Source organism: Haplochromis burtoni, unplaced genomic scaffold, assembly GCF_018398535.1.
Source record: "Haplochromis burtoni strain Fernald_Lab_line unplaced genomic scaffold, NCSU_Asbu1 Contig_214, whole genome shotgun sequence".
Taxonomy (NCBI): domain Eukaryota; kingdom Metazoa; phylum Chordata; class Actinopteri; order Cichliformes; family Cichlidae; genus Haplochromis; species Haplochromis burtoni.
The window spans coordinates 447,863-463,243 of NW_024582575.1; the positions used below are offsets into that span (position 1 = coordinate 447,863).

General features: G+C 39.9%; 1 protein-coding gene across 1 annotated transcript; it reads left to right on the forward strand.

The window, feature by feature from the left end:
* Positions 1-12,576: 12,576 nt before the first annotated feature.
* LOC102297942 (C-type lectin domain family 4 member M-like) lies at positions 12,577-14,186 on the forward strand. Its single transcript, XM_042226476.1, has 4 exons — positions 12,577-12,766; positions 12,856-13,019; positions 13,387-13,496; positions 13,571-14,186. Exons 1-4 carry the CDS (start codon positions 12,604-12,606, stop codon positions 13,698-13,700), a joined length of 567 nt encoding a protein of 188 aa, XP_042082410.1. The 5' UTR covers positions 12,577-12,603; the 3' UTR covers positions 13,701-14,186.
* The last annotated feature ends 1,195 nt before the right edge of the window (positions 14,187-15,381 follow it).

Below are 15,381 nucleotides of genomic sequence, written 5' to 3' on the forward strand. Positions count from 1 at the left end.
TGCCCTTTGTCACTGTACCTCTTCCCTTCTGTTTTTCTTTTCCTTCATCTTTCTTTCTCCCTTTCCTATCCCTCAGTCATGTCTGTCCCGTCTGTAACAACTGAAAATAAAATAAAATAAATAATAACAAGAAATGGATGATCAAATGGACAATACGGCAAGGCCGTGATGATCCACTTGGCAAAGTAAATCCATTGGGTCTCCTTGTTGGTCTTCAGACAACAATTCTGACGGCTAAAGAACCAAATGGGACAGGCAGAAAAAAACAAAACAAGTCTTTAATTGGTACAGGTATACCTTTATATGAACCCATATGTTAGTATGATGGCAATAAAATTGACTTGATACTTCATTAAATACAGCTAGCTGGCAAAACCCCCGTATCTAGCAACAACAATGCGTTGTTGTTTTTAACTGGAATCCCATTGAACTTCAGGCATTGTTAGTGGATGTGAATGGCTAGGAAGCAAAACCAACCTGTTTTTCCAGCTACTACCAGTATTGGAATGCAGTCAAACTGAGAAACACTGCAAGTACAAGAAACGCAGCATTGGTTGAACTTATGACTTATAATTCATCTGTCTTAGCAGGTAAACTAGTACTAGCAAACAGCCGTATAACTGAGCAAACGGTAAAAATCCAACAGATTAATTCGACCTGCTGATGTTTGCTTGTTTTAGGAACTTAAACAGATTACTGCTGTAGTAGTTAGTTGGTTAGCGATGGCTGTTTTTGGTCCTCATGTGTTAGCTGCATTTGAGTGTGTGTCCTTTGGCCACTTGTTTGTTAATGTTGGCAGTTGGTGGAGTTTATTTCCAAGCTAACTTTAGCTAGTGTTGCCTTAGTGGTTCTGTAGGGAGGAGACTGAATCAATCGGTCCACGGGCTGATAGAGGGAGCTGAGAAGGTCAGAGGTTCTAAGTTGGGTCACACACTGGCAACAAAAAGGGTATTTAAAGCATAGGAATTCTCCCGTAGTGCACCTTTAAGACAGTGTTTTAATAACTAATTAAATACACAGTGGCCGTTTTCCTTTTTGGGGATCAGCTGTTTATTTTTGTGTACTTTTTATCAGTGTAGTGCGCTTTTTCTGAAGTGCAGCTGGAACCAGCTTACAGCTTCCATCATCAGCTCATTAGCGCAACGAAGATCTTGACCATGAAATATTCAGAAATATTTTTCCTCATTTCCTCATTTCCTCGCCCATACCCGACCTCCTCACCTCTCTGGACCCGTGCTGCCCGTGTTCTGGTTGAGAGCAAAATGTACACATCGATAACAATTTCTCTAAATGGCTGTTTCAGGTCATTGGGGGAGCACTTAATTATTATAATGAGGTAAAAGAGAGGTCTTTAGAGAAAAATTAACCCACAGGCCCAGCTCAGTGGTGCGTTACAGCGATCCGCTAAACTAGACAAATAAAGTCAGGTCTGGTTTATTTATGGTGAGCTTTTGAGAAGGAAAAAATGCACCTAACTGAGCGATAAAGTGCTTAAATTAGCTTTTTTAAAAACAAACTAACATCATTATAATGGTATGCCCTCGTTATATCTAGCAGGATATTTATTCTCGATCTTGTGAAGGAAGATAATAAAAACAGTAAAGTGGAAAAAAGGTTAAAGTGACACAGCAAACCTGATCTACTCAGCAGGTTAACAAGTTCGTGCAAGGTGCAGACTTGTGCTTCAGTTTCCTGTCTCAAGACATACCACAGTCTGTGCTGCATGTCTTCTGTAGGGCAGTTAATAGTCTGGCGTGGCAGCGTTGAAAATGATTGGATGTTGCAACGCAGCTAATTTGAGCTAACTTTCTCTATTTTTGACTCTGTGGTTCTGCATTCCCTCAAAGTTAAGCTTGGCCAAAAAACTATTTAGCTGCATTTCAAACTCACCAAAACTGAATCTGCGGAAGAAATCAACTCCCGAAAAACTGTTCTTAGATTATCTTTTTTTTTTCTGCCACCATTTGTGGAGAAACTATGTTTTGAAAGTATTTTTAATATATTTTAACGACCTCTTGTCCCATTTTTGTGCAGCTGAGCTGACCTTAAGGCGAAAGAAGTGAAGAAAATGTGGTATTTTGGAGGAAGCAATGCTGTGTGGATTGCTCTTAAAGGTTGGAAGTTGAGACTTAAGGTGAATCTTTGCAGGCAGAGCAGCTGGAGGAAATGCAGACAGCTAACCAGTCTGTGGAGGCAGTGGAGGATATGAAGGAGGAGGAGGAAGAGCGGGTATGGACATACAGGAGATAATTATTGGCTGTGTCAGACAACATCTGTTATGTCAGCATTCCAGCCGTCAGCCTCGAGGAGGACGAGCTGAAAAAGCGCCTGCAGAGCTCAGCGTTGTTCGGAGGCACCGAGAAGCTTGCGTTCAGTCGAAGCCTTCACACTCACAGGGTCACAAGTTCAAACTCCCCACTGCAGTGTCTTTGACCAAGATCGACTCCCCTCAGGCTGACCATGACCTCTGACCTGGTGCACTAGCAAAAGGAAACTTCCTTTCCTTCAGCTCGATCTGTATCAACAACTTGACATACAGTTGCCTCAAATGTCATTTTCCTGCAATAAAGTGAGTCGATTGTCACAAGTGCATCATTCTGTTGAAGCATACTGTGACCTAAAGGACAAACACCAGCAGGATTCAGATATTTTCTTATATTTTGGAACTTTGTAAAGTATTGCATCATTTAATTCAGTTTATTAGTCCCTGAGGAAATTATGTGGTCACATAAGTCTGAATTCAGTCCAGTTTTATTTATATAGCACCAAATCACAGCAACCGTCACCTCAAGGTGCTTTTGTATTGTAAGGTAAAGACCCTACAATATTACAGCCCCCTATGAGCAGGCACTGGGTGACAAGGAAAATCTCCCCCCTGGTTGGAGGTAAGGGGAGGAAAACAGAGTGCATAAAATATAAAAGATGGCTGTGATGACTGCATTTTGAAGCGTCGAAACCATTCGTGTTTTTTTTTTAACCATATTTAGGTGAGAGGGTGATGTGCTCGTGACGTGTTCACACCGAGCATGTAGCTAAGTTTGTGCTGAGTGATGCAAATACGCCGGGTCTGTGCAAGCTCAAAAATACACTTCAGTAAAGAATTTGCTTCATTCTGTGTTTGTTAAAGTCAAGCAGGTGAGACTCTGTCCCAGAAAAATGCTGCAAAACACCTCGACTAATGTGGATCAAAGGTCCACTTCAGTTATTCAGAGTGGAAACATCGCTAACTTTAGCTTTAAAATCCCAAACACATCACTGACAAAAAATCACATCAATCAAAGAGTTTTAAAGACAAGGATCTTTATGGAAGCTATCCATAAAGGCCCAAAATATTTTAGTATTAGGCTGTAAAAATGTTTATTTCTCCCTAAAGCTGGATATTTTAACATGGGAGTCTATGGGGAATGCCTCTGGTGGAAACCAGAGGAACTGCATCTTTTTGCCCTGGTGGTTGATGCATCAACACGCCAATGAGCCAAAACGATGATTTTTATCAAATCGAAGACTTCTGAAAGCAGCAGAAGTCATGCAACATTGCACGATGCAGCAGGTGTGTTGCCCTTAAGGAGTCATAAAACAAGTGAGAATAGGAAGGAGGAGGGCAGACAAGAAGAAAGGAACAAATGGGAAAAAGAAAGAAAGCGCAAACTGATGAAAGATGGAAAGAGGTAAAGGAGGAGGGGAAGAGAAGGGACTGTACTGAAGTACAAACAGGCGGTAAACCAACTGACAGATTTACATGTTGTCTGAGAGATTGAAGATATGGAGCAACATACCAGCAATGTTCATTTCCAAATCTTTGTGGGTTTTTCTTTAGCTATTTAAAAATGTCTAAGGAATCCAGAGAAACACAGCACACACACACACACACTAACCATCATATTCTTTTTTTCTTTGCAACAACCCAGCATCACAGCAGAATTTATCATAGATGAACTGCTAGTTTCACAATAAAGGCTCTAAAATGGTGAGATACGCACATTTTTGGTCCCATGTTTTCAGCTCACACTAGTTCTAATCTCAGGGTCAACAATATTTTAGAGTTGGCAACAAAATGTGTTTTACAACATGTTCCATTTTCTTATTGGTCACTAGCTGAATGAATATGGCCTTAGATTAATTAGTTATTATAAAGACTCCTTCAGGTCTCAGAAGACCAATGTTCATGTAGACCGGACTCATAAGAATGAAGCTAAACAGAGGAAAAATAATTCCATCAGCTAAGAAAAAACAGACTGCATAAAGAGACTGACATAGCCCCACTGTGGTTTTAAACGCATGCATTTTCAAACCTAGCATTTTGGTCTCTATTACATTAGGATTTTGGAACAAGAGAGCTTAGAGGATGAGAGGGTGGAGCACCAAGTTATCAGATAATGTTAGGTTGGTGCAGGTGCATCACAGACACTGACAATTAGTGTTCAGTAACATCCAACTAAAACGCTCAAATCTGATTCAGCAAAACTGGAGCTCAGACTTCTTGAACAATGCAAACTTTCAGCCTTAATACAATTTAAACAGGTAAGTAACAGGTTTTAACAGGTTTGACGATGAAGGAAATTATCTGTAGGATAATCTCATCTGCTGTAAAGATGACATTCGAGCACGGGGTGACTCAATGACAGAACCTCCGCTGGACGTTAGAGGAAGTGCAGTTTTTGATATTGAATAGACGGATTTATGATATTACCTTGATTATGCACACGTACAACAGCCATTCAGAGCGTAGATGAATCAAAACAAGCGTCCACGTGTGGACGGACCAGCTGATTGTTGTTGCCATCAGCTGCTGTCAGAAATTCTCCACCGGCGATGGTTTGTGTGAAATGAAAATGGTGGACACAGTAAAGCATTTTGTAATGCTGTGATATCACAAAAACTTACAAGGAGATATTTTACGACACACAAGAGATGATAGAATATCTCACAAGCACTTCGAGATTGTGAAACAAGATCCCTGAGTGAAAGCGTATCGCTTTATAATGTCTTCTTGATGCTAAATGGCACAATAATCTATCCAGTGATCACCATGCGCTGACTCACAAGAAGTAATGTTTGAGACCATAAACTTATCAGGTTGATTTTCCAATACATAGGTTGCTTTTTACAGGCGCCCCCTGCTGGCCATAAGAATGAATGCATTTCAAACATGTCGGCTTCAGGTGTCACAGCTCAGTTTGTATATGATCAGTGTATACAAGCTCCTGCATGAAGCAGGAAGTTCTGAGTGCCGATGTTTATGAAGGAAAAATGTAACTAATGACGATAGCAGGGTTCATTGTGAGTGGACGATATACGGGAGCTGAATGGGAGCCTATTAGAGTCAGAAGCTGATCCGAGAAGCTGCATAAACATAAATGATGAGCTTTTTAAAATTTTACAGCATTGTACCAGACGACTCACAGACCGGTCTGTGAGTCGTCTGGTACCGGGCCGCCAGAGTTGAGGCTCGGGTGTGAAATTTATGGTTTTCAGGGTTTTTATCATTATTTTTTAAATCGTTTTTATCAATAACTTGGTTTCCCTGGGTCTTTTCCTGTGTGTTATGAATAAATCTTCTTTTTTTTGGTACCAGTACTGGTTTTATTTTGTTGTATTTATTCGCGACACCTTAAAGGCCGGTCCGTGAAAATATTGTCGGACATAAACCGGTCCGTGTCACAAAAAAGGTTGGGGAACGCTGCTTTAGAGTTCTTCTTTGGACATTGCTTTTCCACTTAATTTCTAATCTTTGTCAGTATGTGGGGAAGCGGTCAGTAGAGAGGCCCAGCAGTAAGCGTCTGAAGCCATGTATAAAGCACGGTAGGGGCTCTGTCATGGTTTTGGGTTTTCAAGCTTGTCAGACTTTTACCACCTCCGTTTTTTGCCTTATTTCCATGTATGTTTGCGCATGTGTCAACAAACTGCTGCACCTATTTCCAGTCTTCTTGGAAAAAGAAAAAGAAAAGACGTGTGGCTGGAGATTTGATCACAGTAGTGTATATCATAGGAAGAAAGCTCCAGAACAACACTACATACTACTGGAAATGTGCCTTTTATGGGGGAATTTTCCTGCCGTTTAACCGACTGCTTGTCTGCTACATACCACAGCACAGTTCAAGAGTTCAGTTAATTCATGAACTCTGTCAGGGCACCACACCCAGCAGCGGCACATGAAAGCCTCCTGTACGTGTTTGTGCTGTTGTGTCCTCATGCATTTGTGATTCTACAGTATGTTTGGAAGTTTGTCTGCACATGAACCCGTGTTAAAGCGCTCACATGGTCTGTGCACACAGGTGTTTTCACTTATTCTGCTTGATTAGACCTCTATGTGGACGTGGGCAGGCCGTGACTGACAGTTAAGTGATTCTTTGGTTAATTGTGTTGCACCGTTCAAATGAATAAAACCTTTGGGAGTCTTTGTACCAGCAGCTGTGTCACGCACAGCTCGGATGCAGAGCGGGAGCTGGCTGCTTTTCAAAAGTCACACTTCGAACTATGATTAACAGATTTTCAGCAAATCATGTTATAACTTCAAATGTGCAAATACATCAGCCTTAGTAATAAGTCACAGGGTAACCAAGAAACAGGAAGTGGAGTTAGTAAGGAAGGAGGCGTCAAAGAAGTGACTTTTACAGAGGAAGCGGTTTAACAGAAGTGTTAATATTCTGTACTTTAAAAGGAAACAAGTCTCTTCAGCCATTTCCAGACCAAAGGCCTGATCTCTGTCCTCTGTCTAATGACTAATGACACATTACATCTGAAACAGTAAACTAACAGACAGCTCCTTTGAAATTTATAGTTTTGAAACTACCAATCACAATCCACTCGTTCCAGCTTAGACTCCTGTCTCGATGTAATTACTTAAATGAACTCAGATGTATGTGGAGAGGTCGTGGCTGTTTATTGGATGTGCTCTGTGCTCAGCCCCTCCCTCCAGGATGGTGACCATGGCGTCTATTTTAGTGTATTAGAAATGATTTACAGTAGTTCCTTTAACGTCCACACGAGGCAGACTCTTGTTTCTGCTCATTAAACCACTGCAATTCACTGAAACTATGATACATCCCGTGATAATGAAGCAGAGGTGGGACCAAGTCATTGTTTTGCAAGTCTCAAGTAAGTCTCAAGTCTTTATCCTCAAGTCTCAAGTCAAGTCTCAAGTAATGTCAGGCAAGTCAGAGTCGAGTCTCAAGTCACTGGTGTAAAAGTCCGAGTAAAGTCACAAGTCTGAAACTTTGAATTTCAAGTCCTTTCGAGTCTTTAAAAAAAAAAAAAACGAAAAAATAATGTTGCAGTTATGCTAAATGTAAATATTAGACCATGTAATTTTAAAATCTGTGTTTTTCTCAACACATGACAAAATAGTGAACTTAGAAAATATACACAAATTGTGAAATTGCACCTCTTTAAAATGCAGCTCAATTAAACCTAGCTCCAAGAATAATTTTCACCGACAGTTCTGAGATAAGCTGCATGTTATTCTTGGATGCGGTTGTAGGACCGGCTTTAAAATCGCATGACAAAAATATCATACATATTAAAAAAAACTGCATCACCAACGTAGCCTGGACAACATTTGCTAGTTAGATGAAGTCAGCTATCTCATCGTAGCATATTTATATGCATATTTATAATTATACGGTTCTTGGAGTGAGTGCATACACTCATGAAGTTTAGTAACTTCAGGTCACTGCAACAAGCCCAGGTACAGTTTACCGACGGATGGGTGCAGGACCTTGAAATGCACCGTGTAGAACGAAAGACCATCGTACGTATCATAAGTTTACCAGTCTCACAAATTGTCGTCATAAATACAGATTCCTTAACCGTTTATTAATATAACCTTTGAGCTCAACGGTAATTAATTAGTAGTGGAAATAATTTCTGGTACGCATCACAGAAATGTAGCAGTGACAATAATACTGTATGCTGTAATCGTACTGGGCAATTAGTGATACAAAAAACCTGTTTTATCCTGTGAATAAAAGTATATGTTTTTGTCATGTACCATAATAACAGAAGCGAAACACAATATTGTGTCAGGACAATTCACTATTTATGCACAATAAACAAAGGAGCGACAATTTCTGTTCAGCGCCAGACTTGCTTGTAACCTATATCACCAATTATGTTATGAAAATGACGCATTAACTACAACAGCAGACTGACCTTCGTGGAAATGCTTGGAGCAGACTAACCTGTGAGCTGGAGTGTTCTGGGACGTTATATTTGTCTTTGAATGGCTGCAATCCAGGCCATCCGTCGCCTCTTTGTTACTTCGGAAACATGGCTCGAACAATTTCTCTTCAACGACGTAATCCGATAACAACCGATCTCTTTACCCGTCGGCTTCCCGTGGCTGTCATGCGACCAAACACCCCCCGTGTCGGCTTTCCCGCATTTATATAGAGATTGAAAATGTGACGTCATTCACGGGTAGAACCGCAAAGGATTCTGGGAACTCGTGGCAAGCGGTACTAGCGCACGCAGGCTTTCAATTAAAATCAGTTATACAGCGATAAAAAGAAACACAAAAATGTCAAGAAGCTGTTGTATTATTAACTGCAATAGCCGGTCGCATGACAGCCACGGGAAGCCGACGGGTAAAGAGATCGGTTGTTATCGGATTACGTCGTTGAAGAGAAATTGTTCGAGCCATGTTTCCGAAGTAACAAAGAGGCGACGGATGGCCTGGATTGCAGCCATTCAAAGACCAAATATAACGTCCCAGAACACTCCAGCTCACATGTTAGTCTGCTCCAAGCATTCCCACAAAGGTCAGAGTTTTGTTGTAGTTAATACGTCATTTTTCTTAACATAATTGGTGATATAGGTTACAAGCAAGTCTGGCGCTGAACAGAAATTGTCGCGCTATGCTCCTTTATTTATTGTGCATAAATAGTGAATTGTCCTGACACAATATTGCGTTTCGCTTCTGTTATTATGGTACATTGACAAAAACATATACTTTTATTCACAGGATAAAACAGTTGTTTTGTATCACTAATTGCCCAGTGCGATTACAGCATACAATATTATTGTCACTGCTACATTTCTGTGATGCTACCAGAAATTATTTCCACTACTAATTAATTACCGTTGAGCTCAAAGGTCCTATTAATAAACGGTTAACGAATGTGTATTTATTGTGAGACTGGTAAACTTACCTTTGTTCGTACATGGTCTTTACTTTCTACACGGTGCATTAAACTATAATATGTATGACCGTCTGAGTCTTATATCATACATTTTTTCAAGTCAAGTCTAAAGTCATAAAATTAATGACTCGAGTCTGACTCGAGTCCAAGTCATGTGACTCGAGTCCACACCTCTGTAATGAAGTTATATATAATCCTAATAGTACTTGTTACATTCGGTGTTATTGTGGTGAATTGTGTTTTTTAGGTCTTATTCTTACATGATTATTATAACTGTTTTAACTTTAAAAGGGGTTACAGGAGATTTGTTACCAACTCAAAACTGAACCAGGAACTCACTGAAATACAGCAATGACAGTGCATCATTGGTCCGCATGGTGCAGCAACAGGAGGATACACTGAGATCCTTCAGTCTTTTGGAGGAACAGTTGACACATAACTAATGTAATAAACAGCTTTAGCAGCAGCACCTAAACTGAGGTGTGAAATTCAAACCTACAAAAGCAGAAGTTGAACATAAGAACCTAACACCATCTGAATAATGTAAGTTACAGTTCATTTGAGACTCTAAGCAAGAAGAAGATGGAATCCAAAGCGATGACTGTTACCTATAATGCTAATGTTTATGCATCTGCAGGTAAGATGTTTTTCCATCTAACTGAAGGTTATAGAAAAATTAAACTCATGTTATTAAGTATTGTACAGGAGTCAAAGCTAAAACCCTGTAATTCAATGATGTGTCTGCACATAACAGAACATGTAATGGGTTTATAGCATGGTGATTGCCAGTTCTGGATTCTAAAGGAAACAAATAATAAATTCTTTCTATGTAAATATTTTTCTGGGAAATATATTCGATGACTTTTTCCTCATTAAGCAGAGGAACCATGTTTGGGACATCACACAGGGACAAGCTAGCAGATGCAAAGAGTTGTTACAGTTTTTACACTCTGACATAATTTAATATGAAGTTTAATTTCATTCTTTTGAATTTAATCTTTGCTGTTTCAGATGAAGTTGATCAAGAGGATGTTTATGTTAACTCTGCAGTTCCCACTGTGGAGAAACACAAGCCCATGTCAGGTAGATTGTGGCTAATACATGCAGTGTGTTCATAAAGTCTAAACAATACTAAAGTACTTATAAGTAATATGAATATGAATGGTGTGTCTTATTTTTCTGTCAGATAAGAAGCGTCCCTTCATCATTCCCGACGATGTTCGACCTTTTTTACCGTTGGCGGTGTGTTGGGTGATACTTTTAATAATTTTGTTCCTTCGTATCCACTGTGAGTATAACTCAGCTCAGTGATGTATAAGCAAAGGATTAGAAAATGTACACGTACGTCGTCAGTTTATTAGGCACACCGGTTCAACTGCTTGTTAATAGAAATATTTGATCAGCTCAGTGCATTCAGGCAATTAGACGTGCGCACAGACTCTCTACGGTTTACACAGCGTGAGCTGAGAAAGATCAAATATCCAGTGAGCTTCAGTTCTTTGGATGAAAACGCCTTGCTGAGGTCAGACATCAGATGTGAATGCTTCAAGCTGACATGAAGTTAACTGTAACACAAAAAACCACTTGTCACAACCACGGTATGTGTAACCCGTGTGTGTGTGTCAGATGTGAAATGACATGACAGAAAACAGTGCGGCTCAGAGAAATTTGTGTGTCTGCACTGAAAAACAAGTAAATAAAATGAAACAATAAAAGAGGCAAATAAATTCAGGATCTCGGATTTCGTTAATTTGTAATTCCAAACAGAAATTCACAGGTCAACTTTTAAGCTCATATGCACTAAAATCATATTAACTGGCATCTATAATTGTGTTCAGCAGCCTCAGCTAAATATAGCAGCACACATTAAACTGAATTTGAAAGCAAAACCTTCACAATTTCACAAAGAAGTGATGAGCTGTGTGTGTAGTGCGTCATCACAGACAGACATGCACACACACTCAAAACAAACAGTTAAGAGATTAAAATTCAAAATAAAAGACTTACAATTAAAAAGACATGTTCTGGTGAAATTCATTTCAGCTGCTATGCATAAGAGCATCACTGAACATGTAACACGTTGAACCTTGAAGCAGATAGAAGACATTCAGATGATACTGTCTGAGTTTGGCAACATGAAAGCAGAGATTCATCCTGCGTCATATTAACAGTTCTGCTCTGCTGGTGGGGTGATGTGTGGGGGATATTGTCTTGGCACACTTTGGGATCTTTAGTGCCGACTGTCATAGAGGGCTGTGGTGGGCAAGAGTTTCACCCAAACACAGGAAGGAGAGGTGGGAGAAATAACCTTAGAGGTAGCTTTATTAGCTGTGGTGATCAACTAAAAATGAATACAAAGAAACACTAAAAGAAACAAGCAAAAGATAAACTAGAAACTAAAACTCTTCCAAACAAGGAACTCATGACTTGGCATAAACGAGAGAAAACGGAACACATGAGAACACACAGCTAATGTGGACGACACGACAGGACTTACACAGAGGATAACGGGGGGATGGGAAACACAGCTGGAGCTAATCAGACACAACGAGAACTGGAGGAAGCAAAACTGACCACGCTGAACGCAGGACTAGGGATTTTCAAAATAAAATAGGAAAATTGAGAAGCACACTAAGACATAGACAGATTACAGGGAACATTATGTTTGTATGTGTATAAATTCACTCTTACCTTTTTCCATAATATAGAGTTAGTGTAGGATTAGTGTTAGGATATTACCTATGATTATTTAAACAACATAGACATATATAAGCTGAACAGTGAAAAGGATGTGAGTGATTACATTTTACTACTAAAATACTCTGGCTTCCTCCCACAGTCCAAAGAAATGCAATTAGTGGGGATGGTTAATTGGAAACTCTAAATTCCCCATAAGAGTGAATTTGGGTGCGTGTGAGTGCGAATGGTTGTCTGTGTCTATGTGTTGGCGCCGCGACAGAACTTTCTTAGTAATGCACTACAAAAGTAGTCTTTAAGCTATAGTTCTTATTGTATGTACAGTATATTTCATTTTGATAGGCAAACACTTTACTTCTTTTTACATTCTAGTTACCTCTGTCATTTCTGCCAAACTGAATCACAACCTCCAGGAAGTAATCAGTCTCAATGAAAACTGGAAGCAGGACCGGCATGGTCTGAATGTCCAGATATACAACATGAGAGAAGCTCAATCTTCGTTGGGGGACAACTTCAGAAACCTGAAAGATGAAAACGATCAACTGAAGAGAAAAATTCAGAAGCTAAGCGCAGAGAAGCAGTCCATGAGTGAAGAAGTTCAGCGGCTGAAAGCAGAGAAGCAGTCCATGAGTGAAGAAGTTCAGCGGCTGAAAGCAGAGAAGCAGTCCATGAGTGAAGAAGTTCAGCGGTGAAAGCAGAGAAGCAGAGAATCAGTACAAACAGTCTGAGTGAAGAAGTTCAGCAGCTGAAAGCAGAGAAGCAGTCCATGAGTGAAGAAGTTCAGCGGCTGAAAGCAGAGAAGCAGCAACTGAACAAAACATATGAATACACTACTGCAATCCCAACGGTGACAATGTGGAACACAACGAGTGATATAACTGTTCATAACAGTTCTATTTCATGGATGTGGATGTCCCACTATCGCCGAAGTATGACAACCTTTCCTACTTCTCCTGCAAATATGGCTAATTCTATCACAATACATTAATGCGGTATGATAGCTGGTCTCTTGTTTCAGGGAGGCAGCTTGAGCCTTGCCAGAGAGGATGGCTCCAATTCAAGTCCAGCTGCTACGTGACCAGTAACCATGACTCTCTGGATCAGAAGACCTGGGAAGGAGCTCGAGATGACTGCAGAGGAAGGAATTCAGAATTGGTTGTTATAGAAAGTCCAGAGGAACAGGTAAGACCTGGAACTTTGAGACCTCCAACATGCATACTGGTTAAATGAACCACTTTAACTGGCTTGAATGAATGCAGACCTCAAAGGCTTGGTCCTAATAAGCTTTTTTCTGCCTCTTGTATTTGTGATATTGTTTTGGTCAATAATCACTTAATAATGTCATAAATCTGTGTAGGACTGATCAATAAATCAACATTTTCTCCCACAATGAGGAGCTTACCAAAATTCCTAATAATACCACAAGATACTTGAACTTGAGACAGCAGTTCATCCCAAAATTGAACAAGAGTGAAATCTTAAGTTGGGTGTATTATAGATTAAAGGCTGTCAGTCATAAACATATCTGATCTCTTTCTGTGATACTCAGGACTTCGTCTATAGCAGCTTAATTCGGTTGGGAGCCAGTGACTACTGGACTGGCTTGAGGGTCAAAAGTGGCAGCTGGAACTGGGTTGATGGACGTAATCTGACTAAGCAGTAAGACATATTTCTTAATCCAAAGAATTATGAGCTATATCCGTCATGATCTAACCAGCGTATTGTTTTTCCAGCTACTGGATACAACCACCAGCTGACAACGAGGGCTGTGTGATTTCTGTCAGAGGGACCAGTGGGTGGAAAGCTGTGAGCTGTGACATCAAAAATTCTTGGATATGTGAACAGGGCGCTCTGTCTGGTTAAATATTTCTCCTAAACCAGAGCATATAAGGGTATTTACTCTATATAAGGCAATACTGATTGACTCAAACATACTGCACAGAAATATGAAGATATATGCTTTGATATTTAATCGTAATATATGAAAGATGATTTGAATCCTTTATAGAAACTGTACTCTGTCTATTAATAAAACATGATTTTTATTTCATAAGTATATGCTAATATATTGTTTGAATTATATACATGTAACTGTATTTTTTCCTGATTGCCATTTAATGGCACTTGGAGGATAATGCCTGATGACTTGCGTTTGTGCTTTCAGCCTATATTCGTTATTCCTTGAAGATTTCTCAGGCAGAGACACTGAACAATCTGTGAGGAATACCAGTTTAATCCCGTTTACCTGTGAATAAGGCTAGATCTGCAAGGTCATAATACAATGGGAGAGAGAGTTTGGCAAGAGACACATTTTTTTTTTTCGTTTTTGGAATTTTGGGGCATTTTAAGTTGGCAGATTAATCTGTTTCTTAAAATAAAAAATTCTCATATTTTGTTCCTCTTCTTTGTCTTGGTTTTGTCTTTTTGATTGTGTAACACCACAGACACACAATATATCTTAATTTTTAGACTTCCTGTCACTCTGCTATTAAAAAACCAAGGCATTTGAAGAAAAGGCCAAAATTAGGTAGCATCTCAAAGCATAATTAGGAACCTTTGAAATAGAGCAGAGACTGATGATGCATGCATCGTGGATCACAACAGGGCCACAAAAAGACCGCGACTCTCTGGTTTAGAAGACCTGGGAAGGAGCTCGAGATGACTGCAGAGGAAGGAATTCAGAATTGGTTGTTATAGAAAGTCCAGAGGAACAGGTAAGACCTGGAACTTGGTTCACAAGTATCCAATCACAAATGGCAAAACTCAGTTAATGTAATCCTAAACAGATACAGGCTAGGTAAAGCAAATCAGTCTGATCATAATAGAGGAAACATTCACATCTCTGTGGAAATATGTCCCATATATGTTTATGGGCAGAGGTTCCCAAAGTGTGGGGCCCGCCCCTAAGGGGGAGGCACAGAGCTATTGCAAAGGGAAAAAGAAAAAAAAAAGTTCGGACACTGCTAGCATAATTGACAGGTTTTTGACGGGGCGTCCACACAAACGCAAAGCAGGAGATGAAGCATCGCCAAATATGTTTCCAAACCAACTTCTTTCCAAGCCAAAGAATAAAAAATATGGTGACGCAAATCTTCCTTTGGCTTCACCTGCACAAGTGCCGAGGTAAGTCTCCTCAGCAAATTGGTTTTCCCTGTGTCGGGAGCAGCGCTGGGCTCTCCAAATCACAGACAAACAGTATCCTACATCCGACAAAACAGTATTTTGTCTCTATCTGCCATTCTGCAATTCATCTCCTGTAAACAATAACGTGGCGCACAGCGTGACGTGAAAAAAGGCACATACCTTTGACGTTGCGTGACGAACTCTGTATTCCTCGTCCACACGTAAACGCAAAAAAGGAGTTTTAAAAAATCTCAGTTTTTGGTGATTCGAAACACCGTTTACGTGTGGACGAAAGGCCCAAATGCATAGAAACAGCTGCGTGTTCAAAAATACCCGTGTAGGTATGGACGTAGCATAAAAGAGTTAGTAGTGTATTTTATTACTACCTGTAACTTATTGCAGGTTACTTGTATTTGCTTAA